Source organism: Centroberyx affinis, unplaced genomic scaffold, assembly GCF_046629955.1.
Source record: "Centroberyx affinis isolate AG114_WGS23_722 - 3 ecotype Tasmania unplaced genomic scaffold, CSIRO-AGI_Caff_v1 ptg000985l_1, whole genome shotgun sequence".
In the NCBI taxonomy this organism is placed as follows: Eukaryota; Metazoa; Chordata; class Actinopteri; order Beryciformes; family Berycidae; genus Centroberyx; species Centroberyx affinis.
In genome coordinates, this window is record NW_027279552.1 from 54,738 (window position 1) to 77,383 (window position 22,646).

Consider the following 22,646-nt stretch of genomic DNA (forward strand, 5'->3'; position numbering starts at 1 on the left):
GGTAACTGTCATTTATAGCTAAATTTACATTTTTATAGAAACATGCCACATTTATTCCATCATAGTTTTACATTTCAGTGGGAGGAGTTGGCCTTTATGGTCAGCAAAGTCATTACTATAGCCTTTAGAAACAACTGTGATACTGAAATGGGTTAAAATAGACTATGATGAAAAGACGACCAAAAAAACCCCAAAAAACCCTGCAATTTTATTTCCATTACCTACATATTCAACCTTATACTTTATTTTAAGCTGAAATACAGGTTTGTCAACAGGGATTTTATTTTGAAGGGTGTGACCGGAAGTCCCACATAAATGTATATGAACCCTTTTTAATAAACATGTCTGGCTGACAATCCACGGACCTAACCGTCTCGTGCACTTTTAAACACACGCTGAACTAACGCTTGAGAAGGTAAGGAAAAGTAGCGGTTACGTTTTAAATGGAGCACGAGCTGCACGGTTGGACGCCAGTGTTTCCTCTAAACAACACAGCTAGCACAGTGCGACTTGTCACTGTCATATTGCTTTCATTTTGAACGCTGACGGTCTTTGATAAATTCGCGTTTGTTTGTATCTCGTCAAATAAAGGTGTGTGGAAAATATTCGATAAATAATATGGCGTAGCCGTCATGCAGCCAGTCACTGCTCCCTCAAGTAATGTTACTCCCTGTAAACTAGTTAATAGTTAGCTTAATTATCTGGTAGTTTATCACAAAACGGCGTTCATGACGGGTGCCTTTTGAGGTCAATAAAGTCTAGACCAAGTATTCCACCATTTTTCTATATGTGTGTACTTTGACCCCCCTCCAGTAATCATACAGTAGAACATTATAGCATGATATTAAGCCCACTATCACGCCAAAGTTCACTTAGTTGGTTCACATTGCTCGCCACGGACCACCGCTGTTTATCTTTTGTGGACGAAGATGGTGAGACTCAATTCTAAAACATTTAATATTATCGAAGTGCTGCTTGGTGGATTTTTTGTATGCCGAATGGAAGAGTGGCTCCTAGGCATTCAGAAAACGTTTTGAGTATTTTCTCATTAGGCTAGTTTACTGCATCTTTGCAGATAAGCAAAGTCGCATTAAAGCCCCAAACTTTTGAATGCAGCTTTGCGTGACGTTCTCTCCGTACAAGCTTACTGTTGATGTTTCATGTGCAAACCCTAAGCCTTATTTTCATCAGGAGAGATTTAAAAAAAAAAAAGATCACACATGCTTTTATAAAATGCAGTATGGAGTGCAGTTGTTACTGTCTTTAGGTTTTATGAAACCATAGGCTATGGATAAGACAAACATGTAGATATTCTGCAAAGTCATTTTAGAGAAGTGTCTGTCTAGAAAATGCTGCTTCAGTAGACAATGTAAGGGTAATAAGGTGAACAATTGTGCATGTATAGTATTATGAAATAGATCTTCAAATCACAAATTCCTTCTTTGACAACAGTATGCCACTTAATTGTATTTAAAACAGAAGTGATTGCAGAGAGAAAATGTATAGTTTACACACTCAAAACTCATCAAGATATTATAACATTCTAAGGATAAAGAGGTTTCCCATCTCCCTCTTGTACTGCAATCTTTTCCTTCTGTTTACATCCACATCCAACAAGCAAAGCAAATTTGACTGGCTCCTGTGAACTTCACACATAGGTAAAGGGACATGGGAACATGCACTTCCTATAGAAAAAAAAACAGAGAAATTTCATATTTTGGAAACAAACGCTTGAAGTGTTTGTGTGTGTGTGTGTTTGTGTTAATATTTAGGTGAAGTATGCTGACTGCTGTTAGAGCTGTGAGACGTTCCCTCACACACTTCAGGAGTCTCTCGACCTCTGCCATGGCTTCAGGTAACACACACACACACACACACACACACACACACACACACACACACACACACACACACACACACGTGTACCTATGCTGTTTCCCTATCCTGTTTCCCTCACTCTGTGTCAGTGTCCATGGAGTGATCAATCAATCAAATGGAATTAGGAATTGTAACCAATCCAAAGATCTGTTATTAGCAGGGATATTAAAATATCTTAGTTTGCTGAAATTGTACTTTAGTAGAGGTAAAATTACTATACTTAAGAAACAATAAAAACTAGCTAATATAAAATATTCTCAGAGTAAAGTTACTGAATTACTTGGAAACAGCTGTTTTTACATATGATCTTAATGTAGTTCAAAATAGGTTCTTGTAATAAAAAGAAAAAACACAATAAATTGCATTAAGAAAGTAAAGTGCAGCAATTTAGGGATGATAGTGGTCGAGAGTGGTGGACAGTTTCTGCTGCGATGCTTATGGAGAACCTACAAAATTTGTCTCTAATGGATGTGACAAAGGTGGGGACTCGAGTCACAATTTTAATAGCTTGAGACTTGACTTGATGCATGAAGAAAAGACTTGAGACTTGACTTGGGTTCTGGTGACTTGGGACTTGACTTGACTTTGATGACTTGAAAAGGTTTCTAAAGTCTTGACTTGAGATCTTGTGTTTGTGTAAATGATTTAGATTGAAAGTGATGAGATTTGTTCCAGCAGATGACTGCATTTAAATTCTGTTTTCTCAATTTGTATGGAATGATTGAATTTATTGAAGTTGAAACTGATTATAGAAATCAAACTCATGATGCTCTTACCAAGTTTTTTATTAAAACCATATTTTCTTTAAGATATTAAATTGATACTGGACTCTTGATTTGTTCTGACTTGACTTGCTGTTCTACATTTAGACTTGAGACTTGACATTAATGACATGGACTTGACTTGACTTGGTAATCTACATTTAGACTCAGGACTTGACTTGAGACTTGAGCCTCAAGACTTGAGACTGACTTGGGACTCGAGCAAAGTTGACTTGGTCACATCTCTGGGATGTGATTTAAAATGTAGGGTAGTATAATATTCAAATCAAAACATACTTAAGTAAAAGTAAAATTGTTGACTTAAAAAATAATCACAAATTTGCCACCTGAAAGCTGAAGTGAACAGAATTTTATAGTAGTCATTTTATAGTAGCCAGCTTGTATCTAGTCTTTTCTATATGATGTGAATTCAGCAGTACTACACTTCAGCCACACAGTGGCAGAGGATCTCTTTCTATCCCTCTCTCTCTCTTGCTCTCTCCCCCCTCCTTCTTTCTCTCTGCCTGTGTCGTCCATCACCTCCATCCCTACCTCTATCTCTCCCTCCCTCATTTTGCCCCTCCATTTTTATTTTTGTTTCATCTCTGCTTCATTCGATAAACCGTAGAGAGAGACAGGAAAAGCGAGCGAGAGAGAGAGAAAGACGGAGAGAGAAGATGGCATGTGAGTTAGGAGAGCCAGACCCGAACTTTCCTCTCTGTTTCTCTCACTCTCTCTAGATATCCCTTTATCTTCCTCCCTCCCTCTCCCTCTATCACACTCTCTCTCTCTCTAGAGATATCCTTCTCTGCATCTATCCCTCTCTTTACCTCTCTCTACCTCCTATTCCTACTCCACCAGTTGATTTCCCAAAGAACATTAACTCCGTCCACCTGTTCTCCATATGAACATTAACCAAACGCCTCCAGAGAAAGAATAACACTAGACCAGAGCCATAGATAACCAGAGTTTGTCCAGGTTATATCATGAGTGGCATTTTGCTGCCCCATCTAACAAATGTTGGGTGTAACTATGGAACAATGCCCTCTATCCTAAGCATAGAGTCACTAGTTGCTATAGCGATGGCCACGGAGCTGGACTGTGGAGCCAACATGGCTGCCACTGCACACTGGAACGGCTGAACTGTGTGCGCGTACGACTCTGCCTCGGGCCAGAGGAAAGGCAAGGCCAGGAGGGAACAACAGCAGAAACCAGTGTGTGTGTAGAGTGTTAGAGAAGGCAAAATACAATTGTGTGTGCATTGTGATGGAGTGGTCAGATAGGTTGAGTCCTGCTGAACTGAGGCTGTTAATCAGGCAGGAAGACCCCAGAATAACCACCACTACTGGGTTAGCTAACGGTAAGACCCAATGCATCGCCTCAGTCCTCAGTCTGAAGAGTTGCATGTGACATTAATGAAACCATGCATTCTTAATTGTGTCAGAGGTCAAAATGTTTTAAAGTAACAGTTGATGAGATTTTAATTAGAGATGCACCGATTGGAATTTTCTCGGCTGATTCCCATTTTTTAAAAGTCTGACCTGCCGATTCTGATTTTGGTCGATTCCGATTTTCTTTCTTTCTAGGAGCTACTATAATTGACAGCATACACAAACATTTTTGTAACTTTTTTTTAATGGAAAATTAAAATTCAGTGGTATGTTCATAATAAAACATTGACTATTAATAACTTACATTTTCTCCAAAACTGCACCAGGTTACAGGACCTTCTCTCACGCTCACTCAAACAAATCTCAAAATAAAAAAGTGCTCCAGGTTACTGGACAGAGCTTTTTTGTACAAATAAAATCCAACTGAAAATAAATTGCAGTGTATCCCACTTTATCTAACATGTTTTACTTTCCCAAAAGAAAACAGGTGCACCAGATCTATATAACAACACACCTAATGTCATTTATTTACATCAAAAGGTTATCCATGGAGCCCAGCCCAATGTAATGGAGATTTAAAGAGTCATAGTGCCATCTTGTGGTTTGCTAGCTTCTTGAAATTGGGCATGTTCACCGGGGTGATGGTGTTTTAAGTGTCGGATTAAGTTTGTTGTTCCGAATGTTTTCAAGGTTGTTCCTTCATGGCTTATTTTGGACTTACAGGTGTTACAAATTGCGAGCCTTGTGCATGCGTGTAAATTTGACCGGCACAGAATTGGATATATGAGATTGATCTGCCGGTCACCGGTCATGGCTGATCAGCTAAAAACTGTCCGATTCCGGTCACCGGCCGATCGATCTGTGCATCTCTAATTTTAATATAATTAAGCATTGACTTTGATATTTGTTATCTGTTTGCTATAACACAAGAGTGATTCAACTCATATCCAGCTCATGAAAGCTTTTACATTTGCTGTTCTAAACACTCAGTGTCTGGTGGGTCTTTCCGGCGAAAAATCCTCTGGCGCACAGGAAGTGATGTGTTTTACATGTCTGGTTGTTTGTAATAAACAGAAGAAGAACTGGGCAGTTAGCATGAGCAGCGATAGCCACCATGGCTGAACAGACAAAGAAAAGAGAAACTCAAACTTCAGCAACAGAATATCCAAGGAGAAAGACATCACAGTACTGGACACACTGTACTACTTTTCTACTTTTATTAGATTCCTCCTCATTTTGTATACAAGATGACTTGACGGATCTGGCAACTATGTTCCTCACCTGTTTTTTGTGTGGTGGGGAAACAAAAGAAAAAGAAAAACACAATAAGTATTGATAATATACTTTATATTTATGAGGAGAATAAACTGGCACAGGAGCAACTGACCAATATTTACTTGATTTATTTGATGGATTGGGATGATACAACATGCAATAAATGTGTCTGTTTGTTTGTTTGTTTGTTTGCCAGGATACCAGCAGGCTAATGTCGTCATCCTGCCCAGTCATCTGGCCAATGACTTCCAAACATTCTGTCGCAGTAACCCCGCCCCCTTGCCGCTCCTTTATCGCAGCCAATCAGGAGAGAGTTCCTGCCCTCCTCTTGCTAGAGACGCTGACATAAGGTAAGACTAGTGTCCTAAGTTGACTAAGGTAAGACTAGTTTTGGCTATGCTGGAAAAAGTAGTGAACGTCAGTCATTTTTGGACAAACTGTATTTAAGTATTTAAATGTTCAAATGAACAATGATCAAACGACATCCTCACTGCTCAGATATGCAGGTCACCTATGTAATTACAGTAATCAATAACAATAATCACAATCACTTTAATGTAATAATCAGCGACATAATCATATCAAAAATGCCATTTTTTGATTTGCCACTTTCTATCTGATTGCTATAACACAGTAGTGATTCAACCCATACTCAGTTCATGAAAGCTCTCTGATGCATAGAAAGTGATTGATGATTGATTAATGAAGCAAAATATAAAAACACCGCAGCAATAAGCACTTAGCACCAAAGATGAAGACAAAATTTAAAAAAAATGAGGATCTCACAGATGACCACTTGACATTTTGGATTTTAGTGTGTTGTTTTTCTCCATCTTTTATTAGTCACAATATGAGGAAAACGTTTGTACATTTGTCCTGCAGTGACCTTAAACACCTGCCACAAGCAGGTTTCAATGAAGAATGCTGACAGGATGTTGTTCTGTTAGCTGAAATGCCAATACAGAAACTATGACAAAAGCCTGGTGAAGAAAAACAACAGACTAGAATCCAAAATGTCAAAGTCTCCCTTTTACTCAGCTGAGGAAACCTACAAGTCAATACATGGCTGTGATCCTCCTCGTGATGAATGATTTTCCACAGTGGTTGTTAATGTGAAATCTGCCGACATCCATTTATACAGAGGTGAATCATTCCAAAGTCTTAGTCTAATCTATGTTTATGACTTCTCTCTCTCTCTAGAGTCTGTTTCTACTGGTATTATAATACTTTAAGGAACACCCTAAGCCTAAACTTGTGTGGGATAGAGATAAACCTATGAAACTGTAATTTATATTTATATAGAAAACACACCACACCACACCACACTCCAGCGATCCCTTCAAAGTAATTTGACCTTTTTAAAATGCCCACGTCTATGATGTGTGCTGGGCAAATATGCTTTTGAACCGAAATGACTGAAGCACAGAATGCAGCCACAGACATGAAACCTTTCAGAGTAAATTGACCTTTTGAAATGAACTCACATAGGCTGCTAATATTATATTATAATTAATTATTCATTGAAACTACTGCCACCTGCAAACTGTTTGAAATGAATAGGAAATACTTTTATGTCCAGATACTTTTACACAAGAATGCGCATTTCATGGTAGGCTACTCACCCCCCTTAATTGAAATGGGCTACATACTGTATATTTTTCTCAGTCATTTACAGATGAATAGAAAAAGAAGTTTTTCTTTCAACAGTCAAATTAATAGTTCTGTCTAAAACTTGTGTGTATTCATGCATTGTAGAACCTCTTGCATTTTTTCCTTCCACCTAATGTCTTCATGCCTCCCTTGAAACTTACTTACACTTTAGAAAACCTCTATAATATATGAATCGATCCAAAAAAAATTGTATGTTTGTAGATTCATTTCTCTCTGTCTCTGTCTCCAGGAGGGACATCTCTCAGTATTGTGTATTTGAGGCGGGTCGCCTGGTGAAAACAGTCTCCAGTCTGCAGAGTTACAGCACTGAGCCAAGGTAAATCAACAAAGACAGACAGACAGACAGACAGACAGAGACGGAAGCAGGTTGATGCAATTCAGAGGCAGACAGAGGCAAGCCACTGTGATTCACTGACATTCAATATATGGTGGCCAATAAGGTTCATAGCTTTCTATTATATTTATACCTGGGGCTGGGCAGACTTGTTTAAGGTCACAGTACCCTCCCAATCACTTGACAGATGGACACTGGCAATTGCGGAGTGTACTGCTGTAATTGAGCGCATAAGCAAAACCCCAACTAACCCTCCCATGAACAACAGATAGAATGAGGGGTGGAGCAGTTTTATCAATATAATAGCAAAGATAATATGTTAACATACAGCAGGTAGTCCACAGCCATCTTAATACTTCAAAATGATGGGTTGATAAGAAATTAAAGTAATGATTCACTTAATCATTAAATAAACCACCTCAGAGAGCGTAGAATAAGTTTAGTAATCACAGTATAGGTATACAGTCTGTGGGTATACAGTATGTGAATAACATGTGAAGAGAGGTACCACTGAATGTGCTTAAAGTAGTTTAAATTAGCCTACGATAGATAATCTATTTTTTAGGTCCTGTAATGTTCCCCGTTTCAAGAATTCATGCCTAATTAAAACAGCAACATCATTTGTGAATATCTACCTGGCTTTCTTATGAGCAAGCAACTCCAGAGATGAGGAAGTATGCATGGAAATTGAATGCTTCTTTAGATACATTGGTAACACTTAACAATAAGGGTCACTAAGTTAAGGGTTAGTTAATGCTTAATAAGCATTAACTAACCCTTAATTAACAGTTAACTAATGTGTCTGGTAATAATTTACTAATGGTGTTCATGTTAACTAAGGTATTAATTTATACTTTATTTAATAGTCATCTTTATAAACTATTAAATAATGTATAATACCTTAGTTAACATGAACACATTAGTAAATTACACATTAGTTAACTGTTAATTAAGGGTTAGTTAATGCTTATTAAGCAACTTAACTTAGTGACCCTTATTGTAAAGTGTTACCGATACATTTGGTCATTGAATTGTAGAGTGGTCAGTTGAGTTTGTGTTATAGTTGTTGGCCGGTTTTAGCCACTGATTCAGAGTGGGCAGCCTGTCACCAGGAGGCAAACTCCACCCCACCAGAGTGTCACCCCCCCTGACCAGGAGCCCTCAAACGAGCGCGCCCACTTATTAGTCGGCTTGCAAACCTTGCTTTGTGCCCCTAGCGGTCTCACCTCTCCTTGTTGTTGCTGTCCCGGGTCCTAGGGCTGCATCGGAGCAGCAGGCTGCGGAGCACGGCCAGTGGTCACACATGGTGTGTTTCTATCTGGGCTGCAGCTTCGGCTTTGAGGGCAGACTGAAGAAAGCCGGAGTTCCTGTCAGGAATGTGGAGCAGGGCAGAAACGTCAGCATGTACAGGGTATGGTACAGATACATTAGAATACCTTTAAAGGTGCTGTGTGTAGCATTTGTAAACATCAAAATCCATGATACCTTGGTATAATTACAGAGAGGATTTTGATTCTACGCCATATGATTTTTTTATCAAGTACAATAGGACACACACACACTCAGTGAACTCTGTAGGTGTTTGGACAGCAACACACTGTTGATGTTTTGCCTTCATCTTCTTTGTTACTTACAATTTTATTGGTTGCATAACATACATACTTACAATACTGCATGTGTGTGTGTGTGTGTGTGTGTGTGTGTGTGTGTTTCTAGACTTCGGTCCCCTGTGTTTCAGTGGGAGTGTTCCGCTGCCCCCTAGTGGTCACTATGCGTCCCGTTCCTGCTGGCATGTTGAATGAAGCCGTGCAGATTACTCACCTCAACCCGCTAGCACATGGAGCTCCTATACACATTGGGGACCCAGGTACACACACACACACACACACACACACACAGACACATACATACATACAGAATAACCATCTTAAGCACATGCAGAATAGCACATGGAGAACCTGTTCACATAGGAGACCCAGTACAGTACACACTACATAAATGTGTTTTTGTATATTTGTATGTGTGTGTGTGTGTGTAGCTCTCCTAGGCATACAGGACCTGTCCAGACCAGACTATGGGGACCAAGTAGAGTTGCAGCCTGGTGATGTTCCAGTCTTCTGGGCCTGTGGAGTGACGGCTATAGAGGCAATACTCAGCAGCAGTGTGTAATCCCGTTAGCTGATGCTGTATTCAAGTCATATGAGAATAACCATCAGAACAACTTGATGGTTAAAAACAGTTTCTTTAAACGTAGTACAGCTGTTGTTCAGAACCATGTTTTATCTGCCGCTCTCTCTCCAGAACCTTCTTTGGCGTTCAGTCACTCACCAGGCTGCATGTTCATGACCGACATTCCTGACTCCTGCCCTTCCCCCATAACTCCTCCCGCCGACCCCGCGGCCCCTCCCGCCGCCGCCGACCCCGATCCTGAGCTGACCCCGCTCTGCTTCCCGGTATCCCACAATCCCTTGTTCTACAGCCTTGCCTCTCAGAGGGCAGTGGGGCGGATCAGACGGCTGGAGACGATTATTGGAGAGGACCCAGGTATTCACACGCAAGCAATGAGCTTCATAGGCATTTGTGGCGGTGATGCACTGTTTATTAATGTGGATGTGACATGACACAATGACTCAGGATGAAGTGCAGACTGTCAGCTTTAATTTGAGGGTATTGTCAGCTATATCTCATAAACACTTAATGAACTAAAGCCCTTTTGTGCATGGTCTTCCCATTTTTTGTTGCCAAAAATATTTGGACAGAATAAGATTATATTCGATAAAGTACTCATTTCTCATTTGTAGTCAAACATTCTTACTGTGAAACGACTTCCTGAAGTCTGCGACCCTTTTGAGTCTGTTAAGTTCGGTTTTCAGCCTTTTTGCATTTCATTGTATCTCTATGAAAATGTCGCTGTAACTCAGTTTGGCTCTTATGGGACACAAACAAACAAATCCAGACGCACTCTCTTTTGACGAGGTTTCCAGTCTTTTAGGTTTCCTGCCAAAAGGCAAGAGTTTCCTGCCAAAAGGCAAGTGATGTGGCATCATAACTATTTGAGAAGCTAAATATGAAGATGATTACGGGAGTTGTGTGAAAAATCATTCTAAAATGTGAAGATTAAAGTTAAATTTTCACAGAAATACAACTTTCACTTCCGTCTCGTTTCCAGGTGAGCGAGGGATCAGAGCCTTATTCGTTCAGGATGAACTCCTACGCTCCTGCCTGGCGCTCTCCCACTCCTCCTCTGTTGCCATAACAACAGGCTTCCCCACGCACTACATGCACAGGTACATGCACGCACACACACACACACATACTGTAGGTACACACACTTCTCACACTTTTTTCTCAGAAGTTTTCTCTCTAAAGTTTTCAAAACCTCCTTTTTTTGTGTTTGTGCTTCGGCTACTTTACACTACAAGCCTACAGTGATTCCGTCAGTTTACTTCACACTGCAGGAAGGCTTTGCAGAGTATAGTTGATAGAATTTAATCTCAGCTTCTCCCAAATAATTTGGTAATCCATTTCCTCAGCCCTCCCGATGAGACAGACGGGCCCCCCGGAGCCATCGCCATGGCAACCATGCTGCTGGCGCTAGGGAAACAGGTGACGATGATAACGGACAGGAGAGCCGTGGAGATGAACCAGGCCATCATAGAAGAAGCTGTGAGCACAGGTGGGAGAGAGAGGGACTGAAACATTTTAATATTGTGATTCAACTAGACACAAGCAAGCAACAACTACACTTGAATTAAGGTTAGGCCTGATTTAGGCCTAGTTCGGTCTTCTATTAAAAATCTGATATGGTCCAGTCAGTGTTGTTCACGTCCAAAATGATGGAGGTTCCTTCCTGACCGCAGCTGGTCAATATGTTTTTATTTCTCTGGTGAGTTTTAGTGTCCCATGACAGCTGCTGTTTCAGAGGCTTTTCCACCCTGACAAGGATAAAATTCTGGGGGAAACGCTGAATCCTTCTATTTTTTTTTTTATTTTGGGTTGTGAAAGCAGCTTCAGCCGGCCTTCAAAAACTCATATCAATCAAATCCATAAATACTGTGGTAGGTGCATTTATTCATGCTCTTGAACTTGCTGTCCAGTTATATACATGGGCTACAGTAACCAATGCTGATATAATATAAATTAAAATGGAATGTGCAACAGCTGACCAATACAAAACAGCCCGTCCTTGTTATTAGTAAATATGTTTGTGACATTCTTGAAATAGCAACCGTCTCTACTTACATCTGTGACCACCACCCCCCCAAGGTGTGCTGAAAACCGCAATCCCATTGGTCACCTTTGAGAACACCAGCCCAGACTCCGCCCTCCACTTCCTGTGTCACCATGGAGACCCCAGCAAGCCCAGGTGAGCTGACCTGTAACATCAGCATGCCTTACGGCTCAGGACGCACTAAATCACCACCGATTCTTCTAGATCAGAGTTTGGGTCGGTCGTACAGATCGTCGTGCGTGAGTGGTCAGGACTTTAATCTCCTCCTGATCCAGTCAGGGCCATCACCGTCATTTCAAACATGTTTCATTTTTATGAGTTGAATCTCGGCAAGTCTTGGCATCAGTGACTCAAATCTGAACAGAGATCGGCAAGAGTTGCGCACGAGAGAAGGAAAAACATCCAGGAAGTGTGGAAAGAAAAATGTTCCACCTCCATGTTTGTTTTGGCTCTGTGTTGTAGTAGTGCGAGAGGTTTGGGGGTTAAAACTTGGGTAGTGTTCCCTAAACCCAACTGGACGTCAATCTGTGACACAAAGCGTATTGTAAAATTCTATATGTTTTTGAGACTTTGAATAATACCTAAAGAAGTACTGAGTAATGTGATTATGTGATGTTTAATACCCAGGTATGACCACCTTGTGGCGATAGAGCGCAGTGGTCGGGCTGCAGATGGAAATTACTACAATATGAGAGGAATAAATATCAAACATCTGGTGGATCCTATTGACGATCTGTTCATTGCTGCCATGGATATACCTGGAATTAACACTACAGGTAGTTAATATATACACACACAGCATGTTGTTGACAATCTATTTATTACTGCTATGGCTATACTTAGACTCAATACTCTACAATAAATACACATTATTGGTGATCTGTTTTACTGTAGATATACCTGTAATCGATTCTAATGAATAATGTGTGTGTACGTGTGTGTAATGAATACACACACAGTGAGCTCCATAAGCATTTAGACAGCAGCACATTTTTGGCCTTGGCTCTGTGCTCGTATTGCCTTTGCTATTAAAGTGCAGACTCTCAGCTTTAATTTCAGGGTATTTTAAGCCACATTGTATGAAAAGGGAATGAACTACAAACTCTTTTTACATAGTTTGTATATTGTCATCCCATGCTAATGCTTTAGCATACAATTTGTAAAGTAATCGCAGGCAACTAGCATTATCCAAAGTATGAAGATGAACCGTTTAGTAATTCAAAGTTGGCATTGTTTATTTTTATTTTATGGCCTATAGATTACTGACTGTAGACTTCTGAAAACAAAATTTCAATCTTCATCATTAGTGAAGTCCATTATTACCAGCCAACAGCACAAAAACTTTAGTCGTCTGGCTAGCTTAGCTCACATCCTGTGTAAACAAAACAAATTACACTCCAAGTCTCGCAGGAATAGAGGTCTTCTGTCACTGAAAATTTGTTCTTTTTGTCAAATTTAACGTCTATTTTACAAATGTTCTAAACAAGCCTTAGACGCTTAGCTTCATTAAAATTAACTAAAATTAACTAAGCATCCAGAGCTACTCCAGGTTCTCATTTTCTCACTTTGAGCATAATGTTATTTGCCTACAGTTACTTAACATACCGTATGCTAAAGCTTTAGCATGCAAACCAGACAAAGCTATCTACAGAAGATGCAGAGATGATTTCGGTGCCAGTCCTCTTGCCACATAATGGGTAAGGTGACCAATGGGCCAAACATCCAAAAAATCTTAGTAGTCCTTTAAAGATAGGTATGAATAACTTCTATGGTTGTTACTCCTACTGCTACTAATTTCCCCACAGAGTTCAACAGGACTTCTTCTCATTTCTCTCTCTAGGAGTCGGCGATGGTGGTAATGAGTTAGGGATGGGTAAACTAAAGGAGAAGGTGAAGAACCTGATGCCCAAAGGGGGTCTGATAGCCTGTGACGTTGCTGCCGACTACGCTATTACTGCTGGTATGGACATACATCGAACATTCACACACACACTGGCTGTGCTGACACTGCAGATTATACTATTACTGCTGTTATGGATGTATACACGCAGAACTGTTTTAAACACACACACAGGCAGAGGCTGTGGCATCACGTATGATTACACTATTCCTGTAGGTATGGGTACACACATAGTAAACATATACACACACACTGAATATAGATGTACACATTGAACATCCACACGCAGAACACAACACATATACATTTGAAACATACACGCTGAACACACACACCATAGAAGAAGTGAAACCGACAGTGACTGGCCTCTCCACAACCCCTCTGTCTAGTCTGGGAAAACTCATATTACAGAGTGAACTATTTCATCACATATAGGCAAACTGGTCAAAAGTTACAACATTGTCAACGACCATCCAAGGTTGCTGATTTGAATTGGGAATGCCCAAAGTGCTGGGTAGACAGAGTTTGGCAACTCCAGTTTTGACATTAAGCTCCACGGTGGAGTAACTCCTTAGCGTAGGCATGCTGATCTTCAAAATTTTGGCCATCTGACCACAGGGGTGTTCTAGACGCACAGAGAAGTGAAACCAGAAAGAGGAAATAAGCAGGAAAATAAGACGTAAGGGATACGCACGGTAGAATCCCTTCTCAATCACACATTCGGAGATAATCGGTAAATCAAATGTCAACATCTATTTCATATTTTTGCTCGCCTGTCATGCTGACTGAAGAGAGGCTGATAGCACTGCAAGATTAGCTGCACCCTGCAAGTCCCTAGCTGGCCTGACTGTATCTCTGGAGGGTATTGTTCCCAGGGACATCAGTTCACTAAACCACAGGCTAGGACAAAGTCTTGCATCTAATATCATTTGCTACCAAAACTACCAAACCCACTTATATTGATTAAATGTCTGGGGAAAAAAAGTGGAGTAAATGACCAATGAATATATTATTATTTGGTCAGCATGATAAATTATTAGATATAGGTCGCCAGAGGGAACATTGGTCCTGACTGCTCCCTGATTTGATGCATTTTTGCATTTGTCCGATGTCCAATCTGCCGTACATTCTCTGTTTAAGCTCTGTGGTTTAACCCCTCCTCCCTCTCTCCTCCACCAGGGGTGTCTAACTGGGGAGGTTACGCTGTGGCCTGTGGTCTCTACCTGCTCCACACCTGCCCCCCCCACCGGCGTTACCTGCGGAAAGGACTGGGACCCGAACCCACAACCTCCCCAGCGCAGCTCCAGGACTGGGCTGCCAACCTGCCATCTGTGGACAAGGTGACAGATGCAGACACTCTCTCTCTCTCTCTCTCTCTCTCTCTCTCTCTCTCGCTCTCTCTCTCTCTCTCTCTCTCTCTCTCTCTCAATTCAATTCAATGTGCTTTATTGGCATGAAAGTTCACAGACAATATTGCCAAAGCATCAAGATGAATATCAGTCTAGGTGTGTGTGTGTGTGTGTGTGTGTGTGTGAGAGTCAGTGCCTGGACAGAGGAACTGGGTTGCTGCGTGTTCAGCTCCCGTACCCAGAGCCTCCCAATCTCTCTCTCTCTCTCTCTCTCATTACGACGTCTTTGTAGAGCACAACACCTATTCTGCATTTCCACAGAAAAACCTCTGCTCTCTCTCCCTCCCTCTGTGTCTCTGACCCCCTTTCCACCTGGCATTCAGACCCGGTATTAAAACGCTGTCTTATATATGAATATGCCAGATAATGAACAGTAAGATCATGCCCTTGCATTTACACCTGGTATTTATATGCATACTCCTTGTCTGAATAATGAGGTGGCCACAAAAACTAACATGGCATCCCGGACGTACTTTTCCTTTGGCGAGTTGTTTTTGCCGCATTTGTGCCTGCAGCTGCTATGAATGATGCCGTTTTTACTTGCTCACTAACGCACTGTACAGATTGCGTTTCCACCCGGCTGGAATCTGATCTCCTCTGGTGGTTTTCTGGCAGATTCTGTCCCATTCCCATCGCAATGTCTGCTGTTTGCATTTACACTTTGCGTTAACAGGTGTAAATGGGGCACAACATGCACCCTGGGTGATCGGATTAGGATCAGATAGGACAAAAATGCATAAAGTCCATGTATGCACCCAAAACACATTGAAGATCCAATCCACATATAACAATTACATATTTTCACTGCATGAAAAGAGAAAATAGACTTCAACATGCAGATCAAACAAGAAAACACAGACACATGAAACAGGCAGCTCGGATAGAAACATACTTGGAAAAACTGATTGTAAGGACGTTAATATTACAAAAAGAAGTGGTGTGTGATAACCTGTGTTTTACCAAGGGAAAGGGAAATCTTTTAAAAAAACTTTTAATATGCATACCGGAGACACATTTTTAATGTCAAGTGTGAATATACTGCAGCTAAATCACATCTAGAATGTGAATAATAAGATGCATGTTAATGCAGGTGAAAAGGAGGCCTGTGTCTCTGGCATTCTACCTCTCTTGCCCCTGTCTCTTACCACTTTCCTCTTTCTATCTGTCTTTCTCTCTTTCTCTCTTTCTCTCTCTTTTCTAGGAGGAGTCTGTCCTCTCCACTCTGGTGCGTTTCGGGATACGAAGCGGGAAAACCGGTCACCTGGCCATGGAGGTGGACGGTTTGACCTTTCACCCCACGCATTCTGACATCATCACCAGGCTGCTGCAGGCCACGCTAGGCCCCGCCCCCTAAACCCCTGACCCCTGACCCTTGACCTCCATCCTATCAAGTCACTGCGGTAGTTTTAGAAGTTGGAAGAGTTAAAAGATGAAGATTCTTCATCTTCTGTGTGCATTTATTTCAGTGTTTATGTATATAAACACTGATATTGTTGAAATTGAGTTTTAATCAGTAAGACTATTGAGGCAAATTAGTTGTGAATGCTCATTCAGGTCACAGCCATTTCAATGAAACACATGCCAGAGAATCAGACTCAAGCACTTGAGGGACCAAACTTACTGGCCAGGAAATACACACACAATCACACACACACACACACACACACACACACACACACACACACACACACACACCACTCTCTCTGCTTTGTCTCTTTTTCTCTCTCTCTTTTTCCCAGCAATATGAATAGGGAGGAAATAGAATTTCACCCACAGGAACATTGATTATTCCTGAGAACACACCGAAGCCGTGCGTGCGCGCGCACGCGGCGTCTGTGTGTGTGCGTGTATGTGTGTGTGTGTGTGTGTGTGTGCGTGGCTAAAACCACACACACACACACACACACACACACACACACACACACACACACACACACACACACACACGCTGCCTTGGTTACCTTTCACCCTTCTTCCTTGACTACCAGTGACAAAGCAAAGTAGCCTGGAAGAGAAACAACTTTCTCCTCTTTCCCTCTCTCTCTGCTGATGCTAATGAATGAATCAGAGCTGTGATGCTATTTTGATAACAAGCACAGAAGCATGCACAGAAATTCATGATTAATACATTTGTAATGGTAGATGTGTCAACATATTGCTGCTGACATAACTAGCAAATGATGCGCCAACAGATTCTTTAGCACATGTTGTGTTGCAAAGTAGCACTAGATGTTTTTTCCCTCAAATTGGGTTGAAAACGACAACATCCTTTTTGAGTATTGTTGCCATTGATGCTCTGTTTGACAGAGGCAAATACCTTTTGTGCCTTGAACCCACTATGTCATTCATATAGATGCATCCCAATTGCCCCCATCCCTGCTGAAGGCTATAACCACCCATTTCAAAATGCCTCAAAATGTTACTTGGTGTGTCAGTTCTTTAAATCATGTGTCCTACCGCATAAAGAGGGAACTGAAATATCCTTGACACATTATGGCGTCATTAGTAATCAGATAGAAAATATATATTATTGTTATTAAGCTATAATGGGGAGAAGATAAGATTTTATTTTTTTCAATATGCGACTAAATAAGACGATTTGTCTCTTACCATCACTCCACTGGGAAGTGAATTAGTTTCTGCCACCGAAACCCCACCCCAGAATATTCTAAAAATGAAATGTTATTTCAACATTGCGATATATTTTATAAATCACAGATTTAACTTTGATTTTGTTGTCAGTAAAATTATTTTGTACATAGCGAAATTATGGATTTAAATGAAATATTGTGTGTACCGACCTTTTAAAATACGGCCAGTGAACTAATAAATAACTAATAAATGCCTAAAGTCTAATAAATGCTTTTTTGCTGAATTGAAGTATTTCTGTTTCTGTGGAAAGCTTGAGCTGGATTCTGAAGACTGTTGCCCAATGTGTCACACTGTGTGAACTAATGATTTCTCCATGTTTAAACAACAATGAAAAGATCAGTCTAGTACATGGAGAATCGAGCCTTGCTTCTATACAAAAGGAAAACCTTCATTTTTGGTTTTTTTTCCATCAAGGTATCAATGTGCATCTTAAAAGTAAATGTGTCAACTATCCATATACCTTCATATTTATGTTGATGAGATATTCTCATAAGTTCCTTGATTGGTACAATATTAAATTGTGCCAGAACCAAGGATTAAATGTGTCTTTTACGCTAAACTTTTTTAATGGAGCATGTTTACCAACCAAAGAGTAAAAAGTACTTACAAGGAAGCTTAGAATGTTTCCCTTCATGACTAAATGGGGTTGGGTTCTCATTCATTCTCATATCTGTAATGCAAGCAATAGGACAGCGATCACCAATACCAAGAGAGAAAACACCACTCTCCATATTTCTTTCTGACCTATTAGACAATATGAGCTCAATAAGGGTTAGTTTTGCTGGGATTTCCAAGTTCGGCCGGGTTGTCTCTGTAATGGTTTGTGTTAAATTAAGATCACTACAGGTTTTACATTATCATAAATATCGGTTAACCAATCTAGATTTACTTCTCCCATCATTACCATTTCTGAGTCTAGGAAGAGAGCAGATCTGCCACTTTGCCAAGGGAGCCAACAGCAGCTGAGGGAGGCCTATTAAATCTCCACTATTGTGAATTCATGTTTATGGTCCAACTCTAACTGAAATGGATATTGTATTGTACTGAAACAGATCAGCGAAGTAGCACTAAAACAAGATTGGCAATAAATGCCCACACTACCACCCTTCCTTTCCTGTCTGTTCTATAGTTATTAGGCATTTGTAATTTACCCAAAGACAAAGAGAGAGAGACAGAGGGAGAGGCAGAAAGGACAGAGAGATGTAAACAGCTGAGGCTGCTTTCCCAGACTGGGTTTAAAGAGTGTCTCTCAGAAATCTTAAATTTGGTTTAGTTATTTCTGGACTATGAGCTCATGACTTCACTAACATGAGGCCCAATCGGACTCTGGTTGAAAGGTTTCCTAAACGCCCACAAATACCCTTACACCTGTATATATATTGTGTTGCGTCAGTGGAACCAGAGTAGAGAAAACCAAGCAACAGCAGACAATATATAATTTATTAATTGCCTTTACTTGCTTGTTGTTATTCAGGGTCACAGGGGGCTGGAGCCTATCCCAGCATACACTGGGTGAAAGGCAGGGAGATACCGTGGACAGGTTGCCAGTCTATCACAAATCACTCACATTCATACCTAAGTTTGAGTCTCCAGCCCAGCTGACTTGTATCTATTTGGACTGTGGGACGAAACCCAGGAGGAACATGCAAATTCCACAGCAGTCCTCCACTGATCAGGTTCAATGGAGGAATACTTTAAAGTAGGTCTGTGAAAGTTGATTTGAGTAGGACTATGCTTAATTGGTAATCTGTGAGATCCCTATTTGTTTTTACTTTGTGTCCATCTTTGGTCATAGGCGCTCATAGCTGTGGTGTTTCTGCACTGCACTTCCCTGTCAATCAAACAGTGAGTCCCGGTACTGTGACGTCTTTTTCCTTGGATTTTCTGTTGATGAAGTTTGAGTTTCTGGCGCTGTTTTCTTTGTCTGTTCAGCCATGGTGGCTATCGCAGCTCATGCTAACTTCCCATTACTTCTTCTGTTTATTCCAAACAAGCTGGAAATGCAACATGCATCACTTCCTGTGCGCCAGAGGAAGTGCACCAGGTGTTTAGAACAGCAAATGTAAAAGCTGTTATGAACTGGTTGTAGATTGAATCACTTTTATGTTATATCAGTTGTAACAGAGTAGCAAAACCGCATTTATTTCTATGAAAATGTCAGAGTTTATTATGTTAATCCATGTCTAGACTCATATGTTCGACCAGCATCTAAGCCACGCCCCCTTATGGGGGATAAACAAACCACTCTCACCATTGCGCTTGGCTAGTTAGGTAGCTACACGACAATTTTCCACTCCCTAAAGTAGTAAGTAGATTGAGCCATAATCCAAAATATGTCATTTTAGTTTCATTCAACTAGATGCCCTTTCACTATATATCAGACCAGCACATATGACTCTGCCTACATGTTTTTTTATTAGAGGAGTTTGATCAGTCCGTTGAAGTATTTGTTCACTAAATTAAGTAAATTAGGAAAGACATGTCTTTAGATTATTGTGAGACCCTGCCTGAACTTGAGTGTTCCCGATATCTGGAAAAATTCAGGTTAATTGTTCAGCCTTCATACCCCTTCAATCTTCCTCCTTCAAAGTGGATCAATGACCCAACTCTGCCAGACATTACATGTCCCGATCACCAGGTTAGTAAATGTAAATAAAGTATAAAAAAAAGTAAATGCTGCATTTGGTGGTAGTCCAGTTTACCTATGCTGCTAACTGAAATGAGTGACTCCACTGCCTAATCAGCCGCCAACTCAATAGATAGATGGCAAGCTAGCAGTAAACTGCTAATGTTTCTGAGAACTGGATGCAACACAGCACCTTTTCAGCATGTTTTCAGCCTGTTTTAACAATGTGGTATGTTCTCAAAGCTCACTAACTTGTATACGGGCAATACGCTTCAATATGGACGATCGTCTTCTCGGCGCAGACCTGGCTAAGCAGGTTTCTACCAGGAGAACTCTCAGGTAAGCCCTCCTCTCTCCAGCGAACTATTCTTCTTTGTTTCCTTTTCCTATCACTGTCCTCTCCCAACTGTTCCTCTCGTCTTTCTTCATCTCCTTTTCAACTGTGATCTTAGACCCTAATTTGACCCATGTTTGATATGACTTCCTGTCAGAGGACAGCGGCAGCCAAGAGTAGCTAATACTGCCAAGATAAACACAATTACAGACACACATATTCTCTCTTATTCACACACACACACATTCATCACACAGAGACTCTATCCATACACACATTCCAAACACAAATACTCTCTACACACGCAACACTAGCGCATACACTAAAATTGCCAGTAGAAAAAAACACACACACATGTTGTACACAAAGGTTCCCGCCACACTACAAGTTGGCAAACATACATACATACATACACACACACACACTAAAACTGCCAGGAGAAATAAACCACACAGCAGCAATCTCTCCTTATCCACTCATGCTATACATACACACCAATTCTCTACACACACACACACACACACACCATAAACATCACACTCAGAGGAGAGCACAGGGAAAAACATAGAAACACACACCTATTCCAATAGAAGCATAAGCACTCACACACATGTACCACGCATGTGCACCTATTCACACCTTTTTTTTTTACAGTCTATGATTCACACAGACATACAAACACACATACTAGTCTTTCTCTATACACGGGCTTTGGAGTAGACACATACGCATACACACACCATCATAAGTGCACCCAGAGGAAGGATTCTGTTACAAAAACAAATACAAAGACTCACATAGCACACTTATTTCTTCTCACACACACTCAATCATTTTCATTTTCAGCTCCTGGTCCACCTGACAACTGTTATAATAAGCTCCTAAAACCAATAAACATTGTAATAACTCACTTCCAGCCAACTACAACATCACACTGTCAGCAGCGCTTGACCAGCTACATTAATCCTTTCCTTCAGTAAGAGGAGACAGAATAGCACTAAAATAGCGCCAAAAGACCCAAGTTTCAACCTTTTTAGCTACTCAAACCAAGTACCTCAAAACTATACTAGAGTAAAGTACTTAAGGAAAAGTACTTGGTCTACTTTCCTGTGTAAGTGTGTGTGAGAGTTTTCAAGCACATCCACGTTTTTCCAGAAGCAGAACACAAAAGTACGGAGCAACATCAACTCACTGCTCTCAAAAACTATAGCATGGTTTAGTATTCGTTTTTCTAGAGTGATAATTTTATTTGTTTTCCAAAGTCATAGTATGTTGGTTTGTAGTCAGTTTACTTAAAGTACATAATTTTCTAGAAAGTGCAGAGTCAGTCATAATAAAGTATGTTGTTTTCTAGAAAGTAATGCCATTTTCTAGATACAGTATATTTTTAAGTCATAGTATGCATTTCATAAAATGTCAAAACAGTTTGTAATCTAGAAATCTAGGCATACAATAGTGTGTAGTTTCTACTGTCACAATATACTACACTAGTGAATAGTGTTCTAGTAATAATATTAATGCATTAAGTTGTTTTCAAGAAAGTCAAAGCATATGGTTGTCAGTACACTTTACATTAACTCCAATTTATGGCACAATCAAAAAACTTAAACTGGTGGTTAACTGCCTTTTAGACAGTTAAACAGAAGATACCTACCTTCCTAATTAGGAAACACATGGCCCTTCGTCCCACATCCCTCACTAACAAAGTCAAATTATTGAGAGGGAATGTCAAAATAAAAGTCCTCAATGCAAGTTTCACTTTCTGAAAAACACGACTTTAGCTTCCCAATGAATTTTTCATCCTTTAGATCTTTTAGAAAATCCTTGGTTCTTGGCATGAAGTAATCTGTGACCTTAATTGACCTCTACTGGCGACCAGTAGGAATTGCAACAACATCTAGAGAACTTTTCCCTTCCCAGCCCCCCACCCCCCATTCCTCCTGTCCCCTACATTTTCAGCACAGAGGTGAAAAAGCTAGCTAATTAGAGCAGAGAGCCAAGAGAAATCTCAAGTGAAGCAGCCCAGATGTGCTTTTCCCCAGCAACTTCCTCCAGGTCTTGAGGATTCCTCCAGCGTGTCTCAACATGTCTTGGGTATCCCCCCGGGTCTCCTCCCAGTTAGTCATGTCCAGTATACCTCCAAACTAAGATATCCGGGGGGTAGGAAAAGATGATGCTAATGCA

General features: G+C 40.6%; 1 protein-coding gene across 1 annotated transcript; it reads left to right on the forward strand.

The window, feature by feature from the left end:
• Window positions 1-336: 336 nt before the first annotated feature.
• On the forward strand, window positions 337-17,725 carry dglucy (D-glutamate cyclase). The gene is made up of 15 exons (XM_071522423.1): window positions 337-415; window positions 1,773-1,855; window positions 5,502-5,655; window positions 7,206-7,292; window positions 8,568-8,721; window positions 9,027-9,177; window positions 9,349-9,471; window positions 9,612-9,854; window positions 10,480-10,597; window positions 10,844-10,986; window positions 11,577-11,676; window positions 12,169-12,317; window positions 13,382-13,501; window positions 14,621-14,781; window positions 16,052-17,725. The coding sequence occupies exons 2-15, from the start codon at window positions 1,780-1,782 to the stop codon at window positions 16,202-16,204; spliced, it is 1,932 nt and encodes a 643-aa protein (XP_071378524.1). The 5' UTR covers window positions 337-415; window positions 1,773-1,779; the 3' UTR covers window positions 16,205-17,725.
• Window positions 17,726-22,646: the final 4,921 nt, after the last annotated feature.